The sequence below is a fragment of the Sesamum indicum genome, linkage group LG9, assembly GCF_026168435.1.
Source record: "Sesamum indicum cultivar Baizhima isolate 11 linkage group LG9, ASM2616843v1, whole genome shotgun sequence".
Taxonomy (NCBI): domain Eukaryota; kingdom Viridiplantae; phylum Streptophyta; class Magnoliopsida; order Lamiales; family Pedaliaceae; genus Sesamum; species Sesamum indicum.
In genome coordinates, this window is record NC_142665.1 from 440,154 (window position 1) to 466,383 (window position 26,230).

At 34.1% G+C, this 26,230-nt stretch overlaps 6 protein-coding genes and 1 non-coding gene across 7 annotated transcripts; 2 read left to right on the top strand and 5 right to left on the bottom strand.

Annotated features, from left to right (window-relative positions):
- Positions 1-179: 179 nt before the first annotated feature.
- Positions 180-4,205, bottom strand: LOC105170135 (nuclear transport factor 2). Its single transcript, XM_011090763.3, has 10 exons — positions 3,904-4,205; positions 3,676-3,753; positions 3,444-3,581; positions 2,734-3,013; positions 2,410-2,648; positions 2,000-2,168; positions 1,770-1,891; positions 1,605-1,670; positions 1,170-1,236; positions 180-817 (listed from the first exon to the last, which is right to left on the bottom strand). Exons 2-10 carry the CDS (start codon positions 3,724-3,726, stop codon positions 534-536), a joined length of 1,416 nt encoding a protein of 471 aa, XP_011089065.1. The 5' UTR covers positions 3,727-3,753; positions 3,904-4,205; the 3' UTR covers positions 180-533.
- A 2,298-nt stretch (positions 4,206-6,503) lies between these two features.
- On the bottom strand, positions 6,504-9,537 carry LOC105170134 (uncharacterized). Its single transcript, XM_011090762.3, has 2 exons — positions 7,890-9,537; positions 6,504-7,227 (listed from the first exon to the last, which is right to left on the bottom strand). The coding sequence occupies exons 1-2, from the start codon at positions 8,701-8,703 to the stop codon at positions 6,689-6,691; spliced, it is 1,353 nt and encodes a 450-aa protein (XP_011089064.1). The 5' UTR covers positions 8,704-9,537; the 3' UTR covers positions 6,504-6,688.
- A 132-nt stretch (positions 9,538-9,669) lies between these two features.
- On the bottom strand, positions 9,670-12,923 carry LOC105170133 (uncharacterized). Its single transcript, XM_011090760.3, has 6 exons — positions 12,432-12,923; positions 11,498-11,697; positions 10,530-10,670; positions 10,360-10,440; positions 9,935-10,062; positions 9,670-9,823 (listed from the first exon to the last, which is right to left on the bottom strand). Exons 1-6 carry the CDS (start codon positions 12,655-12,657, stop codon positions 9,778-9,780), a joined length of 822 nt encoding a protein of 273 aa, XP_011089062.1. The 5' UTR covers positions 12,658-12,923; the 3' UTR covers positions 9,670-9,777.
- A 3,254-nt stretch (positions 12,924-16,177) lies between these two features.
- Positions 16,178-17,575, bottom strand: PUP4 (purine permease 4). The gene has a single exon (XM_011090759.3). The coding sequence runs from the start codon at positions 17,513-17,515 to the stop codon at positions 16,358-16,360; it is 1,158 nt and encodes a 385-aa protein (XP_011089061.1). The 5' UTR covers positions 17,516-17,575; the 3' UTR covers positions 16,178-16,357.
- Positions 17,576-21,087: 3,512 nt separating this feature from the next.
- Positions 21,088-21,160, bottom strand: TRNAR-UCU (transfer RNA arginine (anticodon UCU)). Its single transcript has one exon. It is a non-coding gene; the product is annotated as a tRNA-Arg (tRNA).
- Positions 21,161-22,635: 1,475 nt separating this feature from the next.
- LOC105170131 (chaperone protein dnaJ 20, chloroplastic) lies at positions 22,636-23,467 on the top strand. Its single transcript, XM_011090758.3, has 2 exons — positions 22,636-23,163; positions 23,243-23,467. Exons 1-2 carry the CDS (start codon positions 22,699-22,701, stop codon positions 23,372-23,374), a joined length of 597 nt encoding a protein of 198 aa, XP_011089060.1. The 5' UTR covers positions 22,636-22,698; the 3' UTR covers positions 23,375-23,467.
- A 1,018-nt stretch (positions 23,468-24,485) lies between these two features.
- Positions 24,486-25,419, top strand: LOC110012614 (chaperone protein dnaJ 20, chloroplastic-like). The gene is made up of 2 exons (XM_088885457.1): positions 24,486-24,992; positions 25,072-25,419. The coding sequence occupies exons 1-2, from the start codon at positions 24,546-24,548 to the stop codon at positions 25,201-25,203; spliced, it is 579 nt and encodes a 192-aa protein (XP_088741583.1). The 5' UTR covers positions 24,486-24,545; the 3' UTR covers positions 25,204-25,419.
- The last annotated feature ends 811 nt before the right edge of the window (positions 25,420-26,230 follow it).

The window sequence follows — 26,230 nt, forward strand, 5'->3', positions numbered from 1 at the left end:
ACCCCCACACCAAACATATTCATAGCATCTCGTTGCAGTTAAATATAAGAAACTCCTATCAGAATTAGTTAACAGTTGCAGTTAAATATAAGAAACTCCTATCAGAATTAGTTCACACAAGTAATCTAAAGGTTAAACGAAAACAAAAAAGGTTGGAATCAGCAATCATTCCACGAAACTAAGAGGAAAGAACTTTTCATTCGAAGACATCAAGAGTTGATGTGGCCCGACTAATTGTTCATCAAATACAAAAAGCTCCAAAATGTCTCAAGAATTCTTTCCCTGGGGCCTCTCAAGTGTCTATGATCCTAATGAAAAACCCTACATACTCTCATCTACTGATCAACTATACCCACAAAGGGGAAAATTTTGAACAAATTAGTGAGAAGACCTACCCAGACAGTCCACGTGCAATGAAACTGCCGACCAAATGATTTCCGACCATGTAAAAAATTACTAAAAATCGAAAATAATAAAAGGAGCAAAAGTAAAGCCGAGATGAAATACCCACTGACCACCCAAACTATAATTCCTCAAGCAGTAGCAGAAACCCGAGGTGTTATACTTTTTGCACTGCCATTGGCCATCCCACCAGTACGGTTCACACGACCTCCATTGCTATTGATATTTTCAGATCTCTGATATCCATCCCGACTTGAGGGACCTCCCCGACCGCCACCCTTGTTGCCAAACTCACTCCTGCCAGTGAAATCACCCCTGTTGTAACCCCGGCCACCTCCATAGTTACCACGGCCTCGTCCTCCCTCATTTCTAAATCCAGAACCCCTCCCAGATTGAAATCTTCCCCTGTTATTTCCTGTTGCAAAACAAACAAAATACTAAGATGAATACGAACTAATAATCATGTCCAAATGTTCTAATTATTACAGTTTCCATCTGTGCAGAGGAGAGGAGAACTGAACAAAAAGGCAAAAGAAGCAAAAATCAACAGGGACTAACAAAAAGCAAGCAAACAGATCAACCAATCATCTTCGCAAGCCCTACTCAATGAATGAGAAGAATAAAGGTGGTTGTCATTATTTTGCAACAAGTGATGTACTTCTTGCCCAAATATCTTTGTTTTAATAGCATATCAAACCCACTATCCTCTACATTTTGGAAATTCCCATAAATGCTATGAGCACACATCACAATGTAACTTCACTTGCCTCGAGAATTGGTCGACCTCTTTTCCTCGACAAAGGCTTGTCGCCCACCAATTGTCACTGGAGAAGCCTGCAACATCAAGATACCATGGTGATAAGGAATAGAAAGATATAGTAACTTCAGCAAATTTCCATGTCTGTGTCAAAATCACGACTTCTTTGGTACATGACAAAATTAGTTGCGCCTGAAGCTTGCATGGAGCTACATTCAAAAAACAGTTGGGAAACATGCAATATGTAATACAAGAGCACACATTATCCAATGCATGACCGTCAATTAACATCCTAAGACATACTAAATTAACTTTTTCACATTATTAGCCTTCTGGTCCTTCTCCACTTTAATTCCCACAAGAGATGTACTATTATTTCTTAAAAGAAAATAGGCATACCAATAGTTTATCGTTTAACTTGCATCCAAGCATAAACCGTACATACCTCAAGAGCTTTCTGCACAGCACTTGCCTCCTCAAATTCCACAAAGCCAAAACAAAAGCCTTGTTGCTGCAGCAAATATAATTAAGACTGGTTAGTTTCCCATTCTTGATGCATCCATTTTGCATTCTTCACCAAGAGCAAAAACATTAATAGATTTAAACATACCCGATTGCTTCTAACTTGAATTCCATCACTCTTAATAGTACCAAATTTCTTGAACACTTCCTCCAGTAAGGTATCAGTAGCACTCATTGGAAGGCCCTTTATGTATATCGAGTAACCATCAGCTGCATAAATTACAGGATTACATAATTTAAGAAATATGAGACTTCAATTAAACCAAACACACATCTAAGTTGCATAATACAAGGAACAGAAAATCCAGAATTTCATGCCTTCACCCTCTTGGTTATTCCCATTATCAACAGACTCTGAACTGGAAACTGGCCCATCAGTTGCTGAGGCAAAAGTTGGGTTTGCTTGTTCAATGTTCTTTGGTGGAGCTCTACGAGGAGCAGCAGGTGGGGGTGAGAAAGTTGCAGCACTTTCCTTAAGATGCATCACCTGGATAATATGTGTGAGAGATAAGTCCTCGACAACTGTACAAGAAAGAGAACCATCTTTCCAACTTACAAATAAGCATATGTGAATAAATAAGACAACACAAGCATTCCAATCAGCACTAAGATCATGATCTTATATACTGACGGTCAAGACAGAACTACGAGTGGCTTAAACTGACACAAGTGTTAGGCATGATATAAACATAGAGTTCGATTTCACTAAATTGCTAGTAGCTACTTACAATAGAAGCATAAGACTTCTTTGGCAATTCCTCAGTTTTGGTATTGGATTCAACAACTATCTCCGCATCATCTTGTACTTCATCAACAACCTCAGCTATTGGGACTTCTTCTTCAACAATTGCCACATCTCCATTCTGAGGCGGATTGTAAACTTCACCTGCAACAGCTTCCTCTGTAGATGGTGTACTTTCCTCAGAGACATGATCCTCCTGAACTGGAGCAGGAGCTGCTGCCGGTACTAAATGGGAAACAAAACTATCACTTCACAAACAACAATGGAAAGGACAAGTATACAAGAACTAGAGAAATGTGTCAGCTCTTACTTGGCTCAGGAGCAGCAGGCAGCAGAACATCATTTACCAAAGCTGGGTTCAGATTGACATTATCCAGATACCGGAACATGTCATTCAAAACAAAGTAACCCCTGTCTTGAGGTGCAAGGAAGAAAGATTGAGCAAAATTACGAACTGTGTTATCCTTCCCTGTTAGATAGCCAGTAACAAGAACATTAACTCCACCGTTGAATGACTCCTGTGCATCCACTGACTTAATCTCAGCTCTGAAGTCACCATAGTTGAGTGAAACAATCTTTGCATCTATGGCCTGTGCAATCACATATTGGCACAGAGGAACTTTTAAAAATCTACTTTTGCTGCAGTTACCACCTCAATCAACCACCTTTCAATTGCTTAAATGAGCCAACAAGAAAACGAATGCACAACCAAAATGGATGTGCATTCACAGCCCAGTCCCACGCCCAGTCCCACTCCCAGTGACAATTGATAAAGTAACAGAAGGCCAAAATATGGGAATTTCTGCAGAAACCCTAAGAACTACAACTACAAACTTTTTATTTTATGATTCCTTCTAACTACCTCACCATCTTCACATCGACCAAAAAGATTAAATAACTTGAATCTCGTATCTCTAATTACAATTAGACTAACCAGAACCCAGCCCGTCCCTGAAATCATATATTATAATAGTATTGGAAATTCAACTATGCCCAATGTGCGCAAGAGAGAAAGATTACTTGCATAGTAGTGGTGATGCTCATTGAGCCATCCTCCTCAGGACGACCAAGCTTACTTATGTCCTGATAAAACCGATAAACAAGCCCAGGGGAGTGATGGAGAATGTGATAGTACTGCTGCACAAATGCGTTCCCCACCTATTTTCCCATCAAAATAGAAAACATGGTTAAACTAACAACAGAAAATCCATCTAGATAGAAAATATTACCGCGAATACAAAAAGAATCTTACAACTTGGGCAGAAACGGGTTGCTGAGCCGCTACCTCCGCTGCCGCAGCCATCACTAATCACTGATCTCAGAGAAAGACCTACAAAAGGCCTAAACACATAAAAATACGCTCACTCGTTCTCTCCCGCAAACATAAACCCTAGCATCCCAGATCCTTCTGTACCAATCAAATCACCCTGTAACCAAACACACTAATACATCAAAAAAAAGACGGTCGATCCGGTGATACCTGGAAGCAAATCGTATCAGCTAATAGAGCGCACGAGAGAGAAACCGGCGTCGGTTTGTTTCCCTCTCTACCTTCAAATTCTTATCTCAAGACACTGAAAAATTCCTGCGAGAATCCCCGCACCTCCGTTGACGGAATCTAGGGCTTAAGAGGCCGATACAGGGAAGAAGCGGTGGATCTCGAAGAGAAGTGAGGGCGCGGAACAGAGAGAAACGTGAGAGAGAAGAAGCGAAAGGGTTTTCTCAAGATTTTATTTTATATATTGGAGAGAGAGAGAGAAAGAGAGGAAATCTTTGCGTGATGAGGAAATAGTAAACGTTATAGTATAAGTCTTTCTTTATTAATATTAATAATTAATTAACAAATGTTTAGAGAGGATAAATGCTGGATTAGCATTAAGAATGGATTCTAGAACTTTCTATCCACAAGAACAGCTACTTTTTATAATTATTCTCGTACTATCATTTTAACTAATGCGTGTGACACATCAAAATTTGTGTGTAATTAATTTAAAATAATAATTGTTTATTTTTTAAATTGTATATTTTAATTATATAAATAAATAATATTAAAAAGATAGAAGTTGTGAATGATTATTTAGAAAAAAGTGGGAGAAGAAAAAACATAGAAGTTGAGAAAGAAAAAAAAACTGCTGAAATAATTAAAATAACAGAAAATAGCAGACCAAGAGAATAAGAGTGACCAAAGAGGTGGTCTTCTTTAGTAATGTTGATGCACTAAAAGAACACACGGGTCTAATTGACATAGACTATTGTTCGAAATTTAGGTCGAAATGAATGCAAATTCTGAAGTGGAACCTGCAAAAAATACATTATCACTTAGTTAGTATTGAATTTGAACTTGAATAAATTCAAAAAAAAAAGTGTAATTGAAATCAAGATATGGTAAATAAAGTTGGTGAAAAGTGTAAGAACACGTGATCACGTGCTTACAGGATGCTTAGCGAATTTTAGAGACATGTGATTTAGAAAGTAAGAGAAGTGTGAAGGACATGAGGGAGCCGTCCAAAAAGTGAGAAGTGTGTCAAGAAAATCTCAAGAAGGTGTGAGAGACATTAAATGATGTCCCCATATAGAAAGAATAAATTTGTATTTAGAGGGGGTGACCCGTGACCCCATGTAATGGGGTTCTACATGTTTCCTTCATTTTTTGGGAGAAATGGATAAGGGTTGTTTAGATAAGTCATACTTTGTTCTTATCTTCTGTTAATCTTGTTATTGAATGCTTATCTTTTAGTTTGGGAGACCTTTCATCAGTGAGGAATCACAACCGCTAGGGAGTCGAAGCTGCAAAAAAAATCAAGATTTTGGGGGGACCTCCCTCATTTGCAAGGAGTCCCAGTTATCAGGGATGTCTTCCTTATTAGGGCTAATGTGGTTCCAAAGTGGTTACTGACAGCTAGGTCAATTGGATACTATGATGGAGTGTGGACTACGACGTGGGCCTTTTACGCTAAATGTTTTGTTGGATTTTGATCATGGTTTGAGTACAGGGATGCCCTGGCCTCCTCCCTTTGCCAATGTTCTTTGGGGACACCCGCCAAGACTGCTTGTCAGGTCTTTTGGGGTTTTTAGGATGTTAATGACCTCTCGTTTTTTTTTTAATCTCTCAAGCATCTTTGGACTAATTTATTTTTATGCATATCAAATATAATATAAATTATGGCGCATATTACTATTTTTATTGTGTCCACAACTCTATATAGTAATGTTTATAATATTCCTATAAGTAATTCAATATTTTAAACGGAATTTATTTTTTTAATTATGGAAAAATTTTAGGAATTTTTTAAAATTCACTGATATATCTTGACAATAATATAATTAAAAATAATATTCAAACTTGTGGTAACAAGAAATTAATTGAGATTTTAAGATAAATAATAATAATAACAATAGAAAAGGACATTATCATTAACCCGTAGAAAATTCAGTGGCAAAGGTAATTTTCACTGGTTTTGATTGACAGTGATTCGATTGAAAAGACATAACGGCCCACGTTCCGAAAACAGCCCAACCCCACCATTCCTAACTTATGTTATGTCTATCAAATTACATAAAATAACAAACTTTCCAAATATTCATAAAAAAAGAAAAAACTTTCCAAATGAAACTTTTTTATTGTTCCATACTTAAATCTCTAGATTTTGGTACCCCAAAGAATAAATAAATAACTTCAAGATAACATTTACTAAAATGGTTTTGCAATGCATATTCACCAATACTTCCTTTTTTTTTTCCCCCAAACAAATAACTCTTATTTAATTAATCAAGTTCTGTATATAAGTTTCTATTTACATTCACTTAAAGTTCTTCATCTGTCAATTTTGATTGATTATTTACTTGGCCTTTTTTCCATCATTCAATTAAGTAAATTTATAAAATTTAAATTAATCACATTCATCAATTATGATCTGATCACTTGGTCTTTCATTAAATATACAGTTGTCTTAGAATCAATATCATGTTTCACAGCTAAATAATGATAAGAGTACAACATGAGGAATTAATCCATCCATGTATGCCAGGATTTCAAATACCCCCCCCCCCCCCCCAAAAAACCAATCTACACAGAAAATCTAACAAGAATTAAGAATCTTCTGCATCAGAGAGAAGGGTCAAGGATCACAGTTTACAACCCTTTGCCTTCCAAAATGATCCAACCTTCTTCACTATCTTCAAGCAAGAGTCAGTGCCTCCTATGCTACTCCATCTCGATCAGAAAACAAAACGATGACTTAAGCGTTAAACAAAGAAAAAACCAATTATTCCGAGGCCCAAGGAACCACAGTGATGTGCCTGAGAGGGTTTGATACGTCTACTCCTCCAGCATGCTCCACAAACTCGGCAGGTGAAAACGAGCTCCCATGGCAAACACACATGATGCTGACCTCAGTTCTCGTGTATCTGTACAAAAATCCAGTTACCGTTCTACCCTTCGGGCCATTTCCTGTTGTTGAGACACGGTGCATACGTGGAGCAGAAGCAATGCCGTGCTTGTGGTGTTGTGGTGGCTTGGGAGGTTTGTCGATAAGACCAGTTGGTTCTTTTGATGGAGGAGAGGTTGGATTCTCGATCGTTGAACTAGTGTTGTTAGTTTGATTGGGATGAGGGTCTGCTTCTAGTTTTTTGGTTGTTTTGCAACTCTCCTCCGGTATTGCTTTCCCGAACCCTTGGTCTGGTTCTGCCCGTGAAAAAGAATCAATGGCTTCAAGAAATTCAACCTTATCATTTCTTGAAGCGCACTGATTCTGGTGTGTGCTCAAGCTACTTGCATGGCTTCCGGAGTCACTACAGCTTCCACCTGAAAATGCAGACAGAGTTTGTTGAACATTATCATACTTCAAAGTTCAAATTATGGAACTCCAGGAATGAATACAAAGACAGTCATATACTTGTAGCCTTGTTAAATAAATTGCACTCAGTGCAAGCCAACAATGTACACACGGCTTTTGTTCCAGAATTAGTAGCATTTTAGGCCTTAAAACGGCATGGTGTAAGACTTTAAGTATAGTGATATTCTGTATTCACTGGAAGTACTCTCATACTTAATAATATAAGGCTATTTAGCAGGACATCATCAATGTAATGTCTTTTGCAAGACTATATTCAAACAAAAGGACTCGAAAACCGAGGTCAAGAATGAATCTACATGATTCCAGATGTTAGAATATGTCCATGGTCGGATACCATGCCGAATGAAATGAAACTATCAGTGCAAATCAATGTCCCAATATCGAAAGTAGTATTCTTGATAGATAGCAATTAGAACTCACTAATAAACTGAAACTGCATAGTTAACAGCATCTTTCTGAAGCTACATTGTTACTATTTGAAAGAATCGGTATGATTTACCTTTCAATCAAAAGGTTACTGACAATGTCCTCATCCCTACACACCATAAGATTCTTGAACAACTCAATAGAAACGCACAAAACTATCAAACAATACAAAACAAGTAATCACCTTTCTGTGATGTGCTTTGATGATCCGAACCCGCCGAAGAACTCCGTTTCAGAGACTCAGTCAACAGGGCCGCCGAATTCCCTGGCCCGTCTCCGGAATCACAATCCATCGAAGAATTCCCACTTGCATTCCCATTCCCATGCCCTACTGAACTCCTGCAAGCCACAGGGAGAAACCCCTTCACCTCATTCTTCTTCCCATCAACAACATCAGGCCCCGGAGACGGAACCACACGAGAATACGCAAAACCATTTAAGACAGGCAGAAACTGAACCTGTGAGAACAAACACTGCGTTTCTTTTCCGGGGCCCGTAAAATCAGTACCCGGATTCTTGTTCTCAGTGAATAATGAGATATTCAAGTCTTGGACTCCAACATTTTTTGTCTCATTTCTGTCCTTTCCCCGAGCTGAATCCTCTGAAAACCCATCTCTTTCTCTAGCTTCCCTGTCCTTCACTCTGGCTTGAAATTGCTGAGCCTCCAAAATCAGCTTATCATCTACACCATTCAACCCTCTCGATTTCTTGAGCTTTTCTTCTCTTTTCTTACGGGCTTCTTGCCTTCTTATAGCCTGAATTTCCCTTCTCTTGTGCAGATCCGCAAACTCACAGCCATTATCTGCTCCCGCACAGGAAAAATCAGATCTTGGGACACCATTATTACTATTCTCGCCCTCATCATCTTCCCCACAAGGGTCCGTCGTTTGCCCCGCAATTGTTTCCGGGTTATTACCCGATTTCCCGTAGCTCCCACCGATGGACAACTCCAAACTCAGCCCAAATCCATCCTCCACCATAGAGAAATCTCTCCCCATTTCTTCCAAATCAATTAAATACTCTAAGAGAAATCAAGAAAACTCAGAACAAACTTTAAAATCATGCACCCTTCCCATCTTCCTAAAATTTCTCCATTTTCTTCCTTCGGTTGGACTAGGTTTGAATGGCTAGAGAAAGAAAATAAGAAGAAATACGAGAGAGAGAGAGAGAGAGAGAGAGAAGAGAGATGGGGTCGTGCCACGTGGAGACAGGAGAGAAGCGAACAGGGGGGTTGCTGACACGTAAGAAAGAAAAGTGATTCTTTGGTTTAAGAGTTAAGTACGGATTTAGCTTCTAATCCTAAATTAGCGGCTACCTTAATCGTTTCAGGTGCCAGCCAAGAAGAAGGGGTCACCGGAGATCAACACGTGGATACGCAACTATTATGTCTTTGGCGCCTAACGTGGGAACCAGGACACGTGGAGTGAAATCCCGATGTCCCAGGCGAATCTGAACCGTCACTGGATCAGGTGAACCGTAGCTAAATGCAATATGGACACGTAATCTTCCGCTGTCAGAGGGGCCTATCCGACGGCATATATTAAATGTGACTTAAAACTATAATTAATGATATGGTATTTTATGGAAACATTGCTTCAATTTTTCTATTTAATTTAATGTCCTCGAAAAATCAATAGAAAAAAGAAATAATATTTAAGATCGTCAGATGAAGACATTTTCAATTGTAAAAAACCCGCCTCCACCAAGATTTTATTTAAACCAACAAATAAATAATTTAAAGTATGTGAGACCCGCAGCGGTTATACTACTTATTTCATTTATTCTGAATACTGCTATATTATTTTTTTTTTAATTTAAATATATTCACTGATTTAAAAATATTAATATATTGCATATTTAATATTATAATCATATTATACAATCAATTCAGAACTATCTTTGTATTTAAAAATAAATAAAAACTGAAGTAAAACACGGGAAATCTAATTCATAAAATCCATAAGTTTGGATAAAAACTGCAGCTAGCCATTTGATGAACCAAATATTGGAATCCATGAAACAAAATGTACAATCTAAGACAGTCAAGTCTATGAGGTCTGAGCTTAGAATGTTTAGACAGGCAAAGGCAGAGTGACCAGAAGTTGCCCATTCATCACACTGCAAAACCACACGCAAATTTAAAAAAGAACAACCACCTCTGTTAGACATTGTTTTGTTGAGAATGTAGTGAAAAAAGTGTGTGTGTGTGTGTGGTCTTGAGGGGTTTACCTCTTGACATAATAGTAACAGAAGTCTGCTAAGATGAATGTCTGAACAACTTCTGCTACAAGGACCATAGGCAGCCAAATGTACCCGGAGCCAGCTAGATACAAATACTTCCCCGCTGAATCATACACCTAAATATATCACAAACTCAATTATTCACTGAATTTAAATATTTCATTCGGTTTCGTTTAATATAATATTCGTGGCTTATGCCCGGATTTTAAGACAATTTTGCCCTCGATTACTTGTAAATAGTCCCTAAGCGATTCAAACACATTACTGTATTGTAAGATGACCATCTACTTTACTTCTTATTAGGAATCTCGTGTTGAGGCTCGTACATTCATCAAGGGAGTATTTTCAAGAGATCGAGAGAGGAGTTGGTGATTTAGCATTTTTGAAAGTTTTTGGATGCATCTGTAACTTACCTTAATGATCCAATGAGCACATCCTAAGAATCTTGCAACACCAAGTGCAAACACATAATTAGCTGTGAATGGTTCAACCATCTGAAACGAAATCGAACAAGTGAAGCAGTGTTACTATTATGGCTTTGATGGGCATAATAGAAGTTCTCAAAACAGAGCATATTATAAACCTTCATGTTCTGCATCATCCGCAGTTGCGGCAACACGGAAACAGATTCTAAGTAGACAGCAAAGGCCCAAAGGATTCTGCCAATACGTGCATGATGCGTGTAAGGATGGATAAATAAGGCTAGGATTGCAGAAGGCACGGCCTGTCAAAACAAAAGAAACAAGCAAATTGTGAAGCAATTCTTTACTAAACGCGAGTTATGTCTTCTTTATATGCAAACATGACCACATTCGAACCAAAGTAGAAGCGCAAAAGAAAAACGCAAGCAGTTCTGGAATACAAACAGAACCAGACATCCTGTGCGGTGCATGAAAGTAAAAGATAAAGTTTATTAATGCAAAATACAATTTAGACAGTGTTTGGCTAAACTTGTTTAAAAGTTCTTATAAACTCATATGATAGGCTAGATTTTATCTTAACAACCACCTTGAAGTGTATAAATAAAATACAATCATGGAGTTTACGAAATATTAAATTGAAGGAGCTTGTTAAAATTTAAAACTAAGGTGTTTGGCTAAGCTTATTTGAAACATCTTATAAGATATCTTAAGAGCTTAAAGATATTGAATCTTATTTTAGTGTGGGATTAATAACATGTAACAGCTTATAAAATGCTAGAATGCATTTGAGAGCTTATAAAATCCAAAAAATCTTATTGTAGGATCTTATAAGCTCCTCTTCCAAAAACATTTGCCAAACCGTTTTCAAGAGCTTATAAGTTCTGTCAAACACCCTCTAAGATAGAAACTCCTTACTTTTCTTTTAAGTAATTTATAGCTACTAACATCTCAGATCTTATAAATTCATTTTTATTGAAAAAATTACCAAACATTCTATACAACGTACTATAAGCTGTCAAACATCTCAAAAGATGCTTCGAAAAGGCTATAAGCTCACCTAAACACCCTCTTTTAGTGCAGATTCCAAAACTAAATGAATAAGAAAGACATGAGAAGAGATGTCCTTTACCACATAATACAGAGGCATATTATCCAGCTCCACAATGTAGGTCGACTTGAGCTTGAACCTTATCATGTAGATGACCCACAAAGTCGACACAAGTGTCACAAAATCAAGAACAGTGTGAATATCACCCTCCATAAACAAACTACAGCACAATCTTGCAGCCAAGAATATCGCTGTAAGTTCTTGAGTCTTCAGAGAAAGGCCTAAAAGCCACGGGACAAGCAACTATTATGTGAAACAGCTACTCAATAAGAATGTATCTGAGTTTAATTCACTGAGTAACGAATCAACAACAGTTTTATGTTAGAAAAACTCTGAAATTTTGGCGGAAAAACTACAAACGACCAATCAATCCAAAACATCTCATTTTTACACACTTCTCATAATGTCTCAACTCATGTCTAACGAGTTTTTACTTCTGTCCCACAAAGTTCTTCATAGGTACTCAAAAAACAAATACAAAAATGAAGAAAAAACTAATAAAAAGAAATATAGAATTGGAGGAAACAACCCACAGAATATTCGACAGAAATCAAAAGCTTGTATAAAGCTTCACTCCTTAATAAACTAAGGACAGATAAGTGGTGAAGACCAAGAAAAACTAATTGCAATGATGTAATTTAAAACATACTAATTAAAAGTAAAACCAAAATTCTTGATGCTGATGGGAACAAAAGACTTGTTACTACAATTTGCAACAACTATATATTCACTTCCTCAAAACCAAAAAGAATCCATTTTTAGTGTCTGAAACAATGATGCACAAAATCAAACTATAATCTAACAAAAAGTGTATCAATTGGCTAAAATCAAGAAGAGGGAAAGAAACCTCAAACTCCTTACATGAATCCAAGAGAAGCCCACAAAAGTTTTCACACAAAACCCATCACTCTAGAACAATTCAAACCCAGAATTCCATGAGTTCAAGAATCAATACCGGAGCAAGTCTTCTGGGTGGTGAGCTTGTAAATCAAGACCAAAATCCCAGCAAAATGGACGGCTTCAGAGACGACGAAGAACTGGTTGTGATCGTGAACCAGCAACTTGAGCGCCACGAGGGGGCAGATCACGCACGCCGCGGCCAAGAAAGTCTTCACCTTGGTGGACTGCCGCCGCACCCATGCAAAAAGCTTGTACAGCGGCGCGTTCCTCCTCCGCCCCATAGCTATTAATTTTCTCCCAAAATGGACAAATTGGATATATATGTTGAAGAGTACTTACATGTATGTATTATAAAGGGTTTGTGGCGTTGGTTGGCAGGTGACACGAAGAGGACATGCAATGGAAGAAGTGCGACTACGCTGGCAATAAATGGGGAGGATGGGGTCTATGTTTGCTTTAGGTTTGGGCAGGCAGGCGGGAGAGGGAACGGCGTAGCGGATAGCTTACGGACATTGAATGCGTAGTTAGGCAGCTGATTCCGACATCCGTATTTGGATGAGATTTTCGTTGAATTTTGAGCGACTTAGGTAATCTGTCTCTCTTTTTAACAATTCATTTTTTCCATTGAAAATTTGGTCTTTTTTTATTTATTTATCTAATTCAATATTTTAATAATTATTAAGTAAACATTAATTATACATCCGCCAGACCTTGCAAACAAGGAGGTATAATGCGCTGACCTGCCCTTTGAGGTTGTTAATCAACTTGTTAGTGGAACTAAAAGGAAAAATTCCTTGTTTATGGGATGGAAAAGATAATTCAGCGGGACTAAAATTATAATTTTTTCTTATTTAATTGCATCAAATTTGTCAACATCAATATATAATAGAGTAGACAAAACTTATCCTTTATTTCTAATTAATTAATATATTAACCTAAACTTCCCACAATCACTGAGTGTAGTTAGGGAGAAGGAAATTTTGTCATTAAGCATCTTATAAGTAGAGGATAGAGAGTGAGGGCTGCCAAATTATTCATTTTTAAATGCTAAATTAATTTAATTAGCTAGAAATTAAGCTACACTAAACAATACTAATCTCAGACCAATTATTTTTCAATAGGATCACTTTCACTTTCACAATACAATCAAAATTACTAACAATATTTTCAACTAATGAATTCAAATTCAAAAATCAACGCTTTTGTTGGTACCAAAAATAATTTTGTATATTATCTCCAAACACATTGAAAAAGGCACTGCATAGAAAGGAAACATTTTCATTTTATTTCTCTGGCAACTATATATAGTATTTTTAGTGGGAAGAAGAAAAGATTATAGAAAAATTATATATATAGATATATATATATATGGGTAACAGAGTAAATACAAATAAAAGATGTATTTTTTCGTCGTCTTGGTCTTATACTTCCACTGTTCCGCCTAATTTCAGATGAAAATAAAATTGGACTTTGGAGGGATTTCATATATCGAATTTTACTTCACATTCATCTTTTCCTCATAACCAAACACCAAACTATCTCTTATACTTTTACTTTTCGCTCCAATTAAATATACTTTTAGATTGATGTCGAATAACAATTAAAAAGAATATGATACACCAAAAAATAATATGTACAAAAATGTGATTTATTATGTTAAAACTCGGGAATCTACACTTTCAACCTTGAAGCTCTTAAACACTTTGTGAAACATTGGATTAGAATCATTAATTAGATGATACTTTCTTCACTTCATTGATCATCGACACATTGTCTGCTTATGACCTTAATAATAAAAGAGTAATAATGAACTGTAACTTAATTATATTCTGCCACGATGACCACATCTCAAATAAGTGTTGAACTCTCTATTGTACTTATATATATAAAAAAATAATAATAATTGAAATTTATGTGAGTGGAGCTGGGGCCTAGGGGTATGACACCAAAAACCAACTTTATATAAATTGTCGATTGCCCTTAATTAAAAATAGATGACTTTTTAGCCATACGTCCAAAATTTTCCCCTAATTTCAATTAGATCCAATTCAATTAATTACACAGTAAATATGTGGTACATTTATTATATAATTTGAAATTATGACAAATATTATATATATATATATATATATATATATTTACTGTGTACCGATTTGGACCAAACTTTTTCTAACACACACATTAAAATACATGCATACTACCATTATTTTGTCATTTTGCCTAAAACAATAATTAAATTCGAGCAAATTACTTTTGTTACTTAATTAATCTCTATATCTTTCAAAAGACCTGAGGTATATTTTAAATCATTGATAAGGCAATTTCTACGATTAGATCCGAATAGCATTGTACATGACTAGGGTTTGGGAAATCTTTAATTATATATATATAGTTAAGTTAAATAAATAAATATATATTCCACTTGATCATATCTATTTTACATTTTAATTTTCCACTAATTGTTAAAATCAAATAGTACGGAAATAAATTCATTTCCTGAAATTGATTATAAATCTAATGAATATGAAGTAAAGGGGTATATATGGGTCCATTTTTTTATTAAAGCACGCCACATCAATCCGGTCTATGTATAGTTCAAAATCAAGTTATTAGAAACCACATATATTTTCAAATAATTATTCATTGTCTAAATTTTAAATTTACAATCACTTATTTCAATAAGTAAATGAGAAAATTAATTTTCCATGCTTGGTGTGGGATAAAAAATTAGGAAAAATTATATTTTTTGTTCTATAACTATAATTCATTAACATTTTTTGTCATGTAACTTATTTTATTTATTATTTTGTTCTTTTTTTGATAAATTTAGTACTAAACATTTCACATTTGGTTATTTCTTGACCAATTTAGTCATGTTTTGACAATTTTGATTCCCTTCATATTGGAGCATATGTTATTTTTTGTCCTTTAATTATAAGTTGTTAGCAGCAAAATTATTAACACAAGATTAAATTTGCCAAAAAAATGACCAAATATGATATGTTCATGACTAAATTTGTCAAAAAAAAATATTTATATATGTAAATTGAGTAAATTATAGAACCAAAAATACTAATGACCTATAATTACAGGATCAAATTAAAATATAATTTTATCTAAAAATTATTATATATTTTGTAAATTACTTTTAGTTTTCTTTATATAATATATTATCTCCACAATCCAAGTGCATTCGTTACTATTGAGCTCTTATGGTGTGGTTATAGTTGGATTAAACTTTTTTATTTAAATTTTATTGTCTAATTTTTTATTTTATTTAATATATACAAATTTCTCTCTCTTACGATGGAATATATTTTGGCCCGATAACTATAGTAGGGTGGTTCCATTTTTGATCTTTTTTTTATTTTATAATTGAGAACTATAATTAAAAGATCAACGCATTTAGTCTAGATATCGTAGAAATATGTTATATTGAAAATCATACTTGACACATGATCTATTTAATTTGTGAAGACATCTGGATTACACGTGTCACCCTATAATTATGTGATCAAAATTGTATTTTTCTTTTACATCATGCCACATTCGTAAAAATAATTAAAAATAAAAATAAAAAAAGCCCCAAATTAATTAATTACATACAAGACATGTGATAATTTTTGACTAATTTAGTTTTCTACAATGAGATTCGGACCAAATATGTTAATTTTTTAATTGCAATTTTGAAATAGAATTATTGCTGAATTTGTACAATCTCCACAGAACATATACTGTACATGGATCAATTCATTATATTGTTGCTGAATCAATAAATATCTTACACTTACACACTATTAATTATATATAAGTAAGTCCTTATGGAAGTTTTCTTGAGAAAAAATTATACAAAATATATGTATATATACACCCGCCAACATCATATTGTTCTCTATCCTGAATTAATTAATTAATCCAGATTAAACTGGATTGATATTCTAATTATACATGTGTGTGTGTGAGAGAGAGAGAGAGAGGGAGCTAGGAAGCAGTATGTGCGATGGAAACCTCCTCCATCTGAATGGTCGACGACTGATGACTACTTTGCTTTTGATTCTTGTTCTTCATATACATCCCATACAAATAAGAACAAAACCCCCAAACACAAAGCACGGTGGAAACCGCCTTCACGCCACCCAACTCATCTCCATACACCGCCACTCCTCCCACCACGTTCATCGCCATCAACGCCGTCATGCATATCCCTCCCGTCAACGACGTCGTCAAGAACACCATTCCCGCTGTGCCCATGAAGCAGAACTGCCACAATACCAGATTTCCGGCGATAGTACACCAGTACTCAACCGGGCCTTTATCAAACACCCTGGCGCTCTCAACCTTCATATCTGAAAACCCGCCGTCCGCCGCCATGCCCGCGGTGGCGAAAACTGTCGCCGTCATTTCCATCACAAGCTGCATCTCTACCACCATGGAATAGCAGTACACTTTCCGGTATATCTTCTCCATTACCGGGAGATACAAAGCGAACAAGAACCCTGCGCCTAGGGTTGAGAAGAAGCCCACCATGTATTTGCCGCGGGTTAAACCTTGGGGTTTGTCGTGGCTGGAACTCAGGGCGAGAAGAACTGAACTCAGCGTCAGAAGTATGACGCAGTTGAGATTCATAAACGTTATTTTTTGTTTAACGATAATGACGGACAGGATGAGATTGAAAGCCAGTTGCGAAGAAAGGAGAAGAGAAGCCGTGGAAACTGGCAAATACGAGTTTCCCCAAGAAAAGAGAAAGTTGTTAACGCCCAAGAAAACGCCGACGGCCATTGACAGCAGCAAAAGCTTTGAGGAGAAGCCGGAAAAGGGTCGGCGTCGAGTGCATTTGAAGAGATAATAAGGGAGGAATACGGGCAGAAGGAGGAGAGGAAACCCGGCAGACTGAACCCACGTGGAGACCCATCTGCTGGAACCCTTGTGGATGAAGTAGAACTTGAAGATTAGGGTTGAAGAAACAGAGCCCACAAACAGAAAAGCGTAGTTGATCGCTAGGAGAAGATTGTAGTTCTTGCTTGTTTTGGTGGAATTGGAAGCGTTTTCTTGTTTAATTATCACGGACGTAGTTGTGTTTTCTTCTACTTGTGATGACGGCGGAGGTGGTGGTGAGAGCTCAAATGAAGGAAAGGCCATGGTTGAGGAAGAGGGATTGCAGAGACGAATTACACTTCATTAACAACACTTGACCCTTAAAAAGAAGAGGAAAAGAGGAAAGTTGGTTGGTTTTGGAGTGAACGTTCATGGGAACATCATGAACAAAATCGAAATAGCTGCAAGAAAAAAAGGTTGTAGACATGCACGAGAACAAGTGGTAAAGCAAAAGGGGTTGGCATTTAATGCAAACTTGTAATTCAATTAATGAAATTTGCTATGAGTCAAAACCAGATGACATGCATCAACACAAATTCTAATTTGCCTCTCACCATAACTCAACTAATTATATAATAAATACAATATATTTATATTATAATTTTAAAAAAATAATAAATGTATTATATTTACTTTATAATATAATCAAATTTAATTTAGGGAAGAACTTTTTCATGATCCAATTTTTCTGATAAAACAAAATTAAAAAGAAGCAAATATTTGGGTCTATAGAAATCGTGTTTGGTGGAATTTAGGATGGACAGGAGAAGCGTTAAAAGTTGAAAACAGTATTTTTAACGGCTTTCAATCCGCTTATTTTCAGCAACTTTATGCTCAGGTTTGGTTCATTTCTGCGGTTGTATGAACAATGTTGCATTTTATATATAATTTAATTCTTTGTATATTCAATAAATTATTAATTCTATATATATTGTGTACAATATAAAATATAATATTTCATAATGCTATAATTTTGATGTGATCGATATTAAAAAGTAAACCACTTCTTTGGTCATCTCGAATTGAATTGTTTTCTAACTTTAATTTATAGAAAATATATCCGTACCTTGCTACATGTACCGTAATTATCATTTCAATTTTTTTTTTCATTTGACTAATAATTATAATACCTGTACCAAGGTTCGGATATATTTTCTAAAAAGTGTAAACAATTCAATTTTTTTAATATAAAAAGGAGTTATGATAAATGTTCTATGATTTAATATGAAAGTAATGAATCAATAAAAAGACATATAAAAATAACTTTGAATTATGTTATCGATTAAATATTTATCTCATCAAAAAGTTTCTTGATTTCTGGATAAAGATTAAGGATTATACACTCATCTAAATTTAAATAAAAATAAAGGATAATTTATTTGTTTTGGTTTTGGATAAAAAAAGAATAAATAGTCATAAAATTATCTGAATTTTAATCTCAAAAAAGAAAAAGTAAAGCACAGACATGATTTCCTCAATATTTTTATTTTTATTATATATGAAATATGTGTGTTCCACTATATATATATTATGCAGATCAGATTACAAAAAGAAGAAGAATACCATTATGTATATGTATAATTAGATTAAATAAAAGAAATTATTAGCATATATGTATATGTATAATTATTAATTAATGGTATTCTTATAATATTAATTAAATTATACATATACATATACATAATACTAATACTTCCTTATAATATTAATTAAATTATTAGCATTTTTAAGTTTTTTTATTGGATTCTGAAATTAAAAAAGTTATGAATTGATATATATATTATTCATTTTCTTTAGGTTGTTGAAACTGATTTGGATTGAAATGAATTTAATTTTGATAAGTTGTATCCTTGGACAAAAATATATATGGGGCTATTGATTTCTATTCACCGCCCCAATTTTACTACTAATTGTTTGTGAGTACCCAATCCATCAGCCCAATTCATAGATTTTTTCTATGGGCTAAATTACATAAAAACCCCATATGTTTTATAACTTCAGTAAAAAAATTTCTCTAATTTAAAAATAGATAAAACAATGCTTGTATTTTAAAAACTCAGTCCAATCATCCATCTCCGTTATATATAACCAACGACGTTATTTTTTTAATAAAATAACTATTATACTCTTACTTAATATATATTATTTTTTATTTTATTGAACGTTGGATTTGTATTGATTATACTAGAACAATCAGATCTGGGCAATTAATTTTAGCAGTTGGATATTAAATTTATAAAAAAAATCATTGGTTCATATTTTATTAATTAAAAATATATATTAAAGTATTTGAAAAAAAAAAAATTACTCCCCTCCCCGATCACCTCCGCCACATGCGCTGCGCCAACCTTCCCTCTGCGCCCCTGCCACCTCCCCAATCCCCCGCCACAACAGATGGATGCAAGGGCGACGGCCACGGCGCGGCAGCAGTTTTTTATTATTAATTAAATCGTTAAATGCTTGTCCTTTCAGACTTGTAACTTACGTCACGGCGGAGGCGGTAACGCCCTGAGCCGGTGGCAACTAGCAAGCCCCAAAATACTGCTACAGTCATTGAATATATTATAATTATTTATCAGAATTAATTATTATAATTAAAATTATTGTAACAAATAATAATTAATTACGATTGCACAATAATTCTTATCGTTATTTCAGCCCAAGACATTAGATATTACTAAAGATTATGTAAAAGTTGAGGGCATACCCATAGTTAAATGTAATGCCCAATGTTGATTAACAATCATCAACAATTTTTGTTATGTTGGTTTATTTGATTGTGGTTTATATTTTTATAATAACATTTTTTTTAGTAAAGAAGGACAATTTGCGTCAACTTTTTTTTTCCTCGTGACCCAAAAAAAAGGAATAAATTTTTATTCCATCTACGTACTGCGATTCAGTATAATTATATATATTTTTTTATATTTAAAAAATTATAATTATCTTACCCCTTAATTTTAATATTTGTACAACAACGAAACCATTTTATTAAGCTTTCGTTCGTTTTTTAATAGTAAACTAGCGAAAATGCTATTACATTATGAATTATAATTTATATACTTGTATTTTTTTTTATAAAATATTTTTATGAATTAATAACCTCAAATCATTATTTACCCGCCATATGTAATTCTTTTTATATTTTTTAAAGAAAAAATAGAAAAGGATAAAATAGTATTTTTTCTACCTCATCATCGAAGAATTACATAATTATTTTTTTTTATTTGATGAAGATACTTATAATTTTATAATTAATGAAAGAATATTTATAATTATGTTAAATTTTAGAAGAGGTAGCTATAATTTATAAATGAAAAAAATAATAACATGGCCAAAAATTTCCCCATAACATTCTAAGCCTATTAAATATTGGTAGGCAAATTAAGAAAGATGTGTGTGGTTTTTTACTTGTTAGGCGGCCGACACGTAGTTTGGGTTTGGCATTTTCCGCATTTATATACCAACAAAACACAGAGTCTTAATAATATGTAACAATTTTTAATTATATATTCGTTGTTGGCAATTATGATTATAATCATATAATCACATTCATAGTTATCTATATTATTATGATTTTATTTATATATATAATATGGTAATATTCATAATAATAAAAATTATTATTGTTGTTATATTTATGAGGCAATTAAATAAAAATGTGTTAGATAACTTTAATTATGATTATAATTTATAAACGCTTCTGGATGAGAACATTTTTTTTTTCTAATATTACAAAATTCGGAAAAGTAAAAGATTATGTAAGAATTGTGAAGATTTCATTTTATGTTTTTCCCAGAAAAAAGTAAAAGATATAAAAAAAAATTTAATTTCTGCACGCCCAGTGGGACTCGAACCCACAATCGCCTGATTAGAAGTCAGACGCCTTATCCATTAGGCCATGGGCGCTGTTGCTGATGTCTGTGCTTGTTTACCTGATAAGAATTTTATAAAATCTAGTGGACTAGTCGTGATTCCATAATGCGATTCCAAACTCAATTCATATAAACAAAAATCAACTCAATGATTAGTAATGTTGAGAAAAAAAGAGTATGGTACGGGTGTGAAATACGCAAATGAATCTTAAGAGTCCAACAGCAGCATGAACTGCACCTGAATTCAAATACTAATGATTCAAGAGTTTGAGGTATTTTTATTGGTTTAAGGAACAAACTTTACGTGTATTAGACAATGAAGTAGGGCGGCAGAGATTGCATATGCACATGCACCTGCACCTGCACCACCCCACGTGATTTCAACCATCATATAGCCCCACAACATACGCTACATCCAACAAAATAAATAAGAAATAATCATACACAAATAAAATTAAGTGTTAAAAACTTCAAAAATGTACCTTATCCGAATTTTTTTGGAGCCTTGCCCTGTATGGATTGGATTCATTCATTAAATTAAATTTCTATTTTATATATAAAATAATATTTTGTTTTTGTCGTTTGATCTATTTTTTAATAAATACTTTTTTGATTAAATTCAATCAAAATTATATACTAATCATTAAATAATCTTTTAATTTTATTCATTAACTTTAAAAGAAAAATTAGCATTGAATTAATATATTTCACTTGTGCAATCAATTACGAAATTGTAAATTCAAACCTCACAATTACATTGTTCTTTATGAAATTAATTTTCTCAAAATCGGTTAATTTATAATTTATAATGCAATTGTGGGTCAAAATAAAATATAGATTACGACATGTAACAAGAAAAAGAAATTCTGAGAAAATAATAAAAGTTGTGTGTTTTTAAGACAAAGTTGCAGAAACCCCCAAGTACCTAAATCAAAGCTGATTATTGACAGCTTATTTGAAGCCCACCACTGCCACTGCCCACTGAAACACCAAAAACAAACATCTCTTACCCTGTAATGTAATCTCTAACATATCATATCTTATCATGTTAATTAACAAGGTAAAAGGGTTTAAATATATTTTCCCAGTCTAATTAGAGTTTAGGTTTAATTTTAATCCCTAAAATAATAATATATAATACTTACTTGAATAAATGTCAAAATAGATATATAATTGTCCATCATATTTTAAGAAAAAAGGCCTTAAGAACGAGTTTTTATATTGAATATTTTTTGTGTAATTTTTATACTCAATTATAATTCCTGAGTTGTTAGTTTTTCGAATTTTAATTATAATATATTTTTTTTTAGTGGAGAGGGATTTGAAGTGGAATGTATGTATACAATATTAATGGTATTTTAATCAAATAAAATATTAATTAGATTAGGGATCTGAATGCAATTTAAGGTAGAGTGAGGGGGTAGAGTGTAATTAATGCTCTACATTTCCAGGAAACTTATCCACGGTATTGCCATGTCAGCCTTGCATTCCTTCCTATAAATACTTTTACAAGCGCAGCACAGCACAATAAACAGAGAAACCGCAGGAAAACGAAAAACTGAAAGAACCAAAATGATGAGCGCTCACTTAGTTTCAACCGCTGAACCAACCCTCCACTTCTGTGCAAAGCCCACAAACTCCGTCACAGCAAACGTTATCTCCAGCATTTCCTTCAGTTCCCAGGTGGCGACATCAAGAATTTCAGTCAGAAACCGGTCCAGGCCTGGCAGAGCCCGGATTCAGGCCTTTTACGCGCCGGTGGAAACCCGGGAGACACTGTACCAAGTGCTGGGAATTACGGAGACGGGAAGCAGTTATTCCGAGATAAAGAAGGCGTACAAGGAGATGGCGAGAAAGTACCACCCTGACGTTTCCCCACCGGAGAGAGTGGACGAGTACACGAGGAGGTTTATTCTGGTGCACGAGGCTTATGAAACGCTGTCTAATCCGGAGAAACGAGCTTCGTACGATAGAGATTTGGCTGCGGGGTCCGGGTTGGGGTGTTCAGCTGGCAGAAAATCTCGACAGTATCATCAGGTATATTTATATTATCTCCTTTTGTGTAAAAAGTTAATTAGTCGTACGTAGTTGTAAGGGTTTTTGTTAATTTGGACAGGGAATGGAGGAAAAAAGGGAGTGGAAATATAGGTGGGAAGTTCAAGTGGATGAACTGAAGCGACGGCGAGAGAATTCGAATTCCAGATCCAGAGTGTCTTGGGGTGCTCGAATGCGCAGCCAAACCTCATGATTCATAATTTCAGTTTAGGAGTAGTTTTGTTTAATTGTAAATTCACTGTAGTGAATGTATATATGAAGTAATTCATATTTTACCTTTCGGCAATTCTGTTTTTTCAATTCTCTCTCTCTCTCTCTCTCTCTTTATCTTTTTCTGAAGAAAGGTAGGTATTAAATTATTTTCTTACAGCAGTGATTCATTGAGGGAAGATAGTCAAAATTTAAGACTGGAAAATCAACAAAGTGGAGGTGCATGCAGTTAAAGTGGTAATAAAACTGTGTGCAAACTGAATGTAGGTACAAGTGTGTGGACAAGTCCGAAATTATGTATAGGAGTGTATGAGGTTGGGTTGGTTCTGAAATCCGAATCGTTCCTTATTCACACAGAAAACTGGAATGACTTATCAAAGAGAGAGAGAAAGAGAAACACAAGAGAGGGAACGGATAATTTCTTGTTTGATCTGGTTTTATCGAATTAATTCAATAACCCACCAAATCAATTACTAATAAATTGTGCAACACTTAGCTCACCTAATCATTCATGGTATTTTTGTAAGTCTATTTCATTTTGCTGTAAATTTACATTTTTTTAAATAAATATAAATATAAATATGCCAAGATATTTGTCCTCTGCTTGCACCTTATAAATTAGCTCTGGATAAAATTTGTATTGGGTATTTTCTATAAGTATACAAATTCGTAATTGTCATTTTATTTCATTATTTTTCGCCTTATATTATGATGTTATGAAATATTTGAATCCTAAAAAACAAAAAAAAAAAAAAAAAACTTTTGGCAATTCCAAAAGACGCAAACACCACTTATTCAAACCTACGTCCAACATCATTCGACTACTGCAACCATAGAAGCTTCGATTGTCCATTTGAGGCCTCTTTTTCGCCACTTGTTTGTCCAATCCAAACTGATTTTTCTTAATTCATGTCTTATTTTTATTGTTAATATTCTTATTTTTTTAAAAAAAAAAAAGGAAAAGAAGGGTATGAGATAACCGGAACAACATATAAGTCAGAAACTTGTGAATCCAATACCCTCACAAAATTCTAGTAGATATAAAATGATGTGGATTTATGACGTCATGGCATACGCAAGTAACCCATGTCGCTCACAAATAAATACCAAAAGAACCTCTGAATAGAAGCATCTCAACAAACATTTCTTCAAAAATGAGCTGCAAGTTTATACTCTCAAAACCCATTTCTTCATTCTCCAACCCGCCAACCCGTTTCCCTGAACAACTTTCCTTCACTGCCCACTTGAGAAAATCAAGGATTTCATTCAGAAAACCATCCGGGCCGAGAAGAGCCTGGGTTGGGGCATTCTACGCTCCCGCAGAAACCAGGGAGACACTGTACCAACTGCTGGGGATTAAAGAAGGTGGAAGCACTCCATCAGACATCAAGAAAGCGTACAGAAAGATGGCGAGAAAGTACCATCCCGACGTCGCCCCACCCGACCGAGTGGACGAGCACACGAAGAGGTTCATAATGCTGAAGGAGGCTTATGAGACTCTTTCCGACCCCAACACTCGCGCTCTGTATGATAGAGACTTGGCTGGCGGGTCGGCCTTGGGGTTCTCATCAGCTAGAAGGCCGCCATATCGATATGATGAGGTAATATTTTTTTAAATTATTTTTCTGCTTATTTTGAGAACATTTTGTAGAATTATGCTAATTTTTTCCTTGAAAACAGAGAATGGAGGAAAGAGGAGAGTGGAGAATGAGGTGGCAGTCTCAGCTTGATGAGTTGAAGAGGAGGAGGAGCATGAAGCCGTCCAGATCAGGGAGAATGTCTTGGGGTGCTCCAATGCCAGATCAAATATAATTGATTTTTTCTTTCTTTTTGGGGGAAGGCGGTGGCATTTAAATAATAGTTTAGGTTTAATCTAACTATATATAGGATGTATTAAATGTAATTTTATAGAGTAGACCCGTTTTTCGATTCGTATATTTGCGAATTTTTTTATTTTAAATCTTATTAAAATTTTTATTTCAATTAATACACACACCATCCTGGTGCATCTTATGTACCGGAGAGCCATTTATTTTGTTCATTGATTTTTTTTTTATAAATAAAATAATCGATGGATCCAAATTTAAAATATAAATTCAACATTAAATACAATTCTGGTAAACTAAGCTTACGGCACAAAATTTGATCTTATTTTAAAAAATAAGTTTGTGAAGTGTTTAGATAAAATAAGATATTAAAGTTTAAAAAATATAAAAATATTTTATAAAATGTTAGGGTATTTGACAAAATGAGGTCTTTTATAGATAAAATAATTAAAATAGGCATGATACCATTAGAATCAAATAAGTTGTTATTTCTTGGTATATTTTGCTTTAAAAACTTTTAAAACACTTTTATAAATAGTACATTTTAATTTAAATTTCAAATAAAAATTTAATAGATAATCTTTTTTTAATAATAAAAAATAAAAAATTATTACCTAAACTTTTGAATAAAAATAACATTCATACTAGTCAAATATTAATAGAGATATATATACAATTAATTTTTTCTTTGTTAATACAATAATTATTTCTAGTTGTATAATTTATAATGTATTGAATTTATATTTTTCAGTAAACATAATATCAATGCCAATTTTGTTTTTATTTAACTACAATAATTTATTATTAAAGAGTGAAGTATTTTTTCTTTTTCGAATGTTAGAAAAATTAAATAGTAAAAAAAAAACTTTTAAATCCTAAAAGAGAGACATTGTGTGTGCTTGTGTGTGAGAGAGATAGTGAGTATGTAAGTGAGGATATTTTTATCTTTTGACATATTAATTTTATATAGCTTATAAGATATATAAAAAAAATTAAGATTTTTTTTTAAAAAA

Bases quoted from the DNA above. Each gene is read 5' to 3' on its own strand.
- LOC105170135 (XM_011090763.3), bottom strand. From the start codon at position 3,726: ATGGCTGCGGCAGCGGAGGTAGCGGCTCAGCAACCCGTTTCTGCCCAA. The intron at 1,892-1,999 runs GCATGAAATTCT...TAATTTATGCAG, and splicing joins GAATAACCAAGAGGGTGAAG to CTGATGGTTACTCGATATAC. The intron at 818-1,169 runs GCAAGTGAAGTT...GTTTTGCAACAG, and splicing joins GAGGTCGACCAATTCTCGAG to GAAATAACAGGGGAAGATTT.
- LOC105170134 (XM_011090762.3), bottom strand. From the start codon at position 8,703: ATGGGGAGAGATTTCTCTATGGTGGAGGATGGATTTGGGCTGAGTTTG. The intron at 7,228-7,889 runs GTGATTACTTGT...CTGCATTTTCAG, and splicing joins TCAAAGCACATCACAGAAAG to GTGGAAGCTGTAGTGACTCC.
- LOC105170133 (XM_011090760.3), bottom strand. From the start codon at position 12,657: ATGGGGCGGAGGAGGAACGCGCCGCTGTACAAGCTTTTTGCATGGGTG. The intron at 10,671-11,497 runs GTAAAGGACATC...TTGTTTTGACAG, and splicing joins ATATGCCTCTGTATTATGTG to GCCGTGCCTTCTGCAATCCT. The intron at 9,824-9,934 runs GTAAACCCCTCA...GTGGTTTTGCAG, and splicing joins TGTTACTATTATGTCAAGAG to TGTGATGAATGGGCAACTTC.
- PUP4 (XM_011090759.3), bottom strand. From the start codon at position 17,515: ATGGCCTTTCCTTCATTTGAGCTCTCACCACCACCTCCGCCGTCATCA.
- LOC105170131 (XM_011090758.3), top strand. From the start codon at position 22,699: ATGATGAGCGCTCACTTAGTTTCAACCGCTGAACCAACCCTCCACTTC. The intron at 23,164-23,242 runs GTATATTTATAT...TAATTTGGACAG, and splicing joins AATCTCGACAGTATCATCAG to GGAATGGAGGAAAAAAGGGA.
- LOC110012614 (XM_088885457.1), top strand. From the start codon at position 24,546: ATGAGCTGCAAGTTTATACTCTCAAAACCCATTTCTTCATTCTCCAAC. The intron at 24,993-25,071 runs GTAATATTTTTT...CCTTGAAAACAG, and splicing joins CGCCATATCGATATGATGAG to AGAATGGAGGAAAGAGGAGA.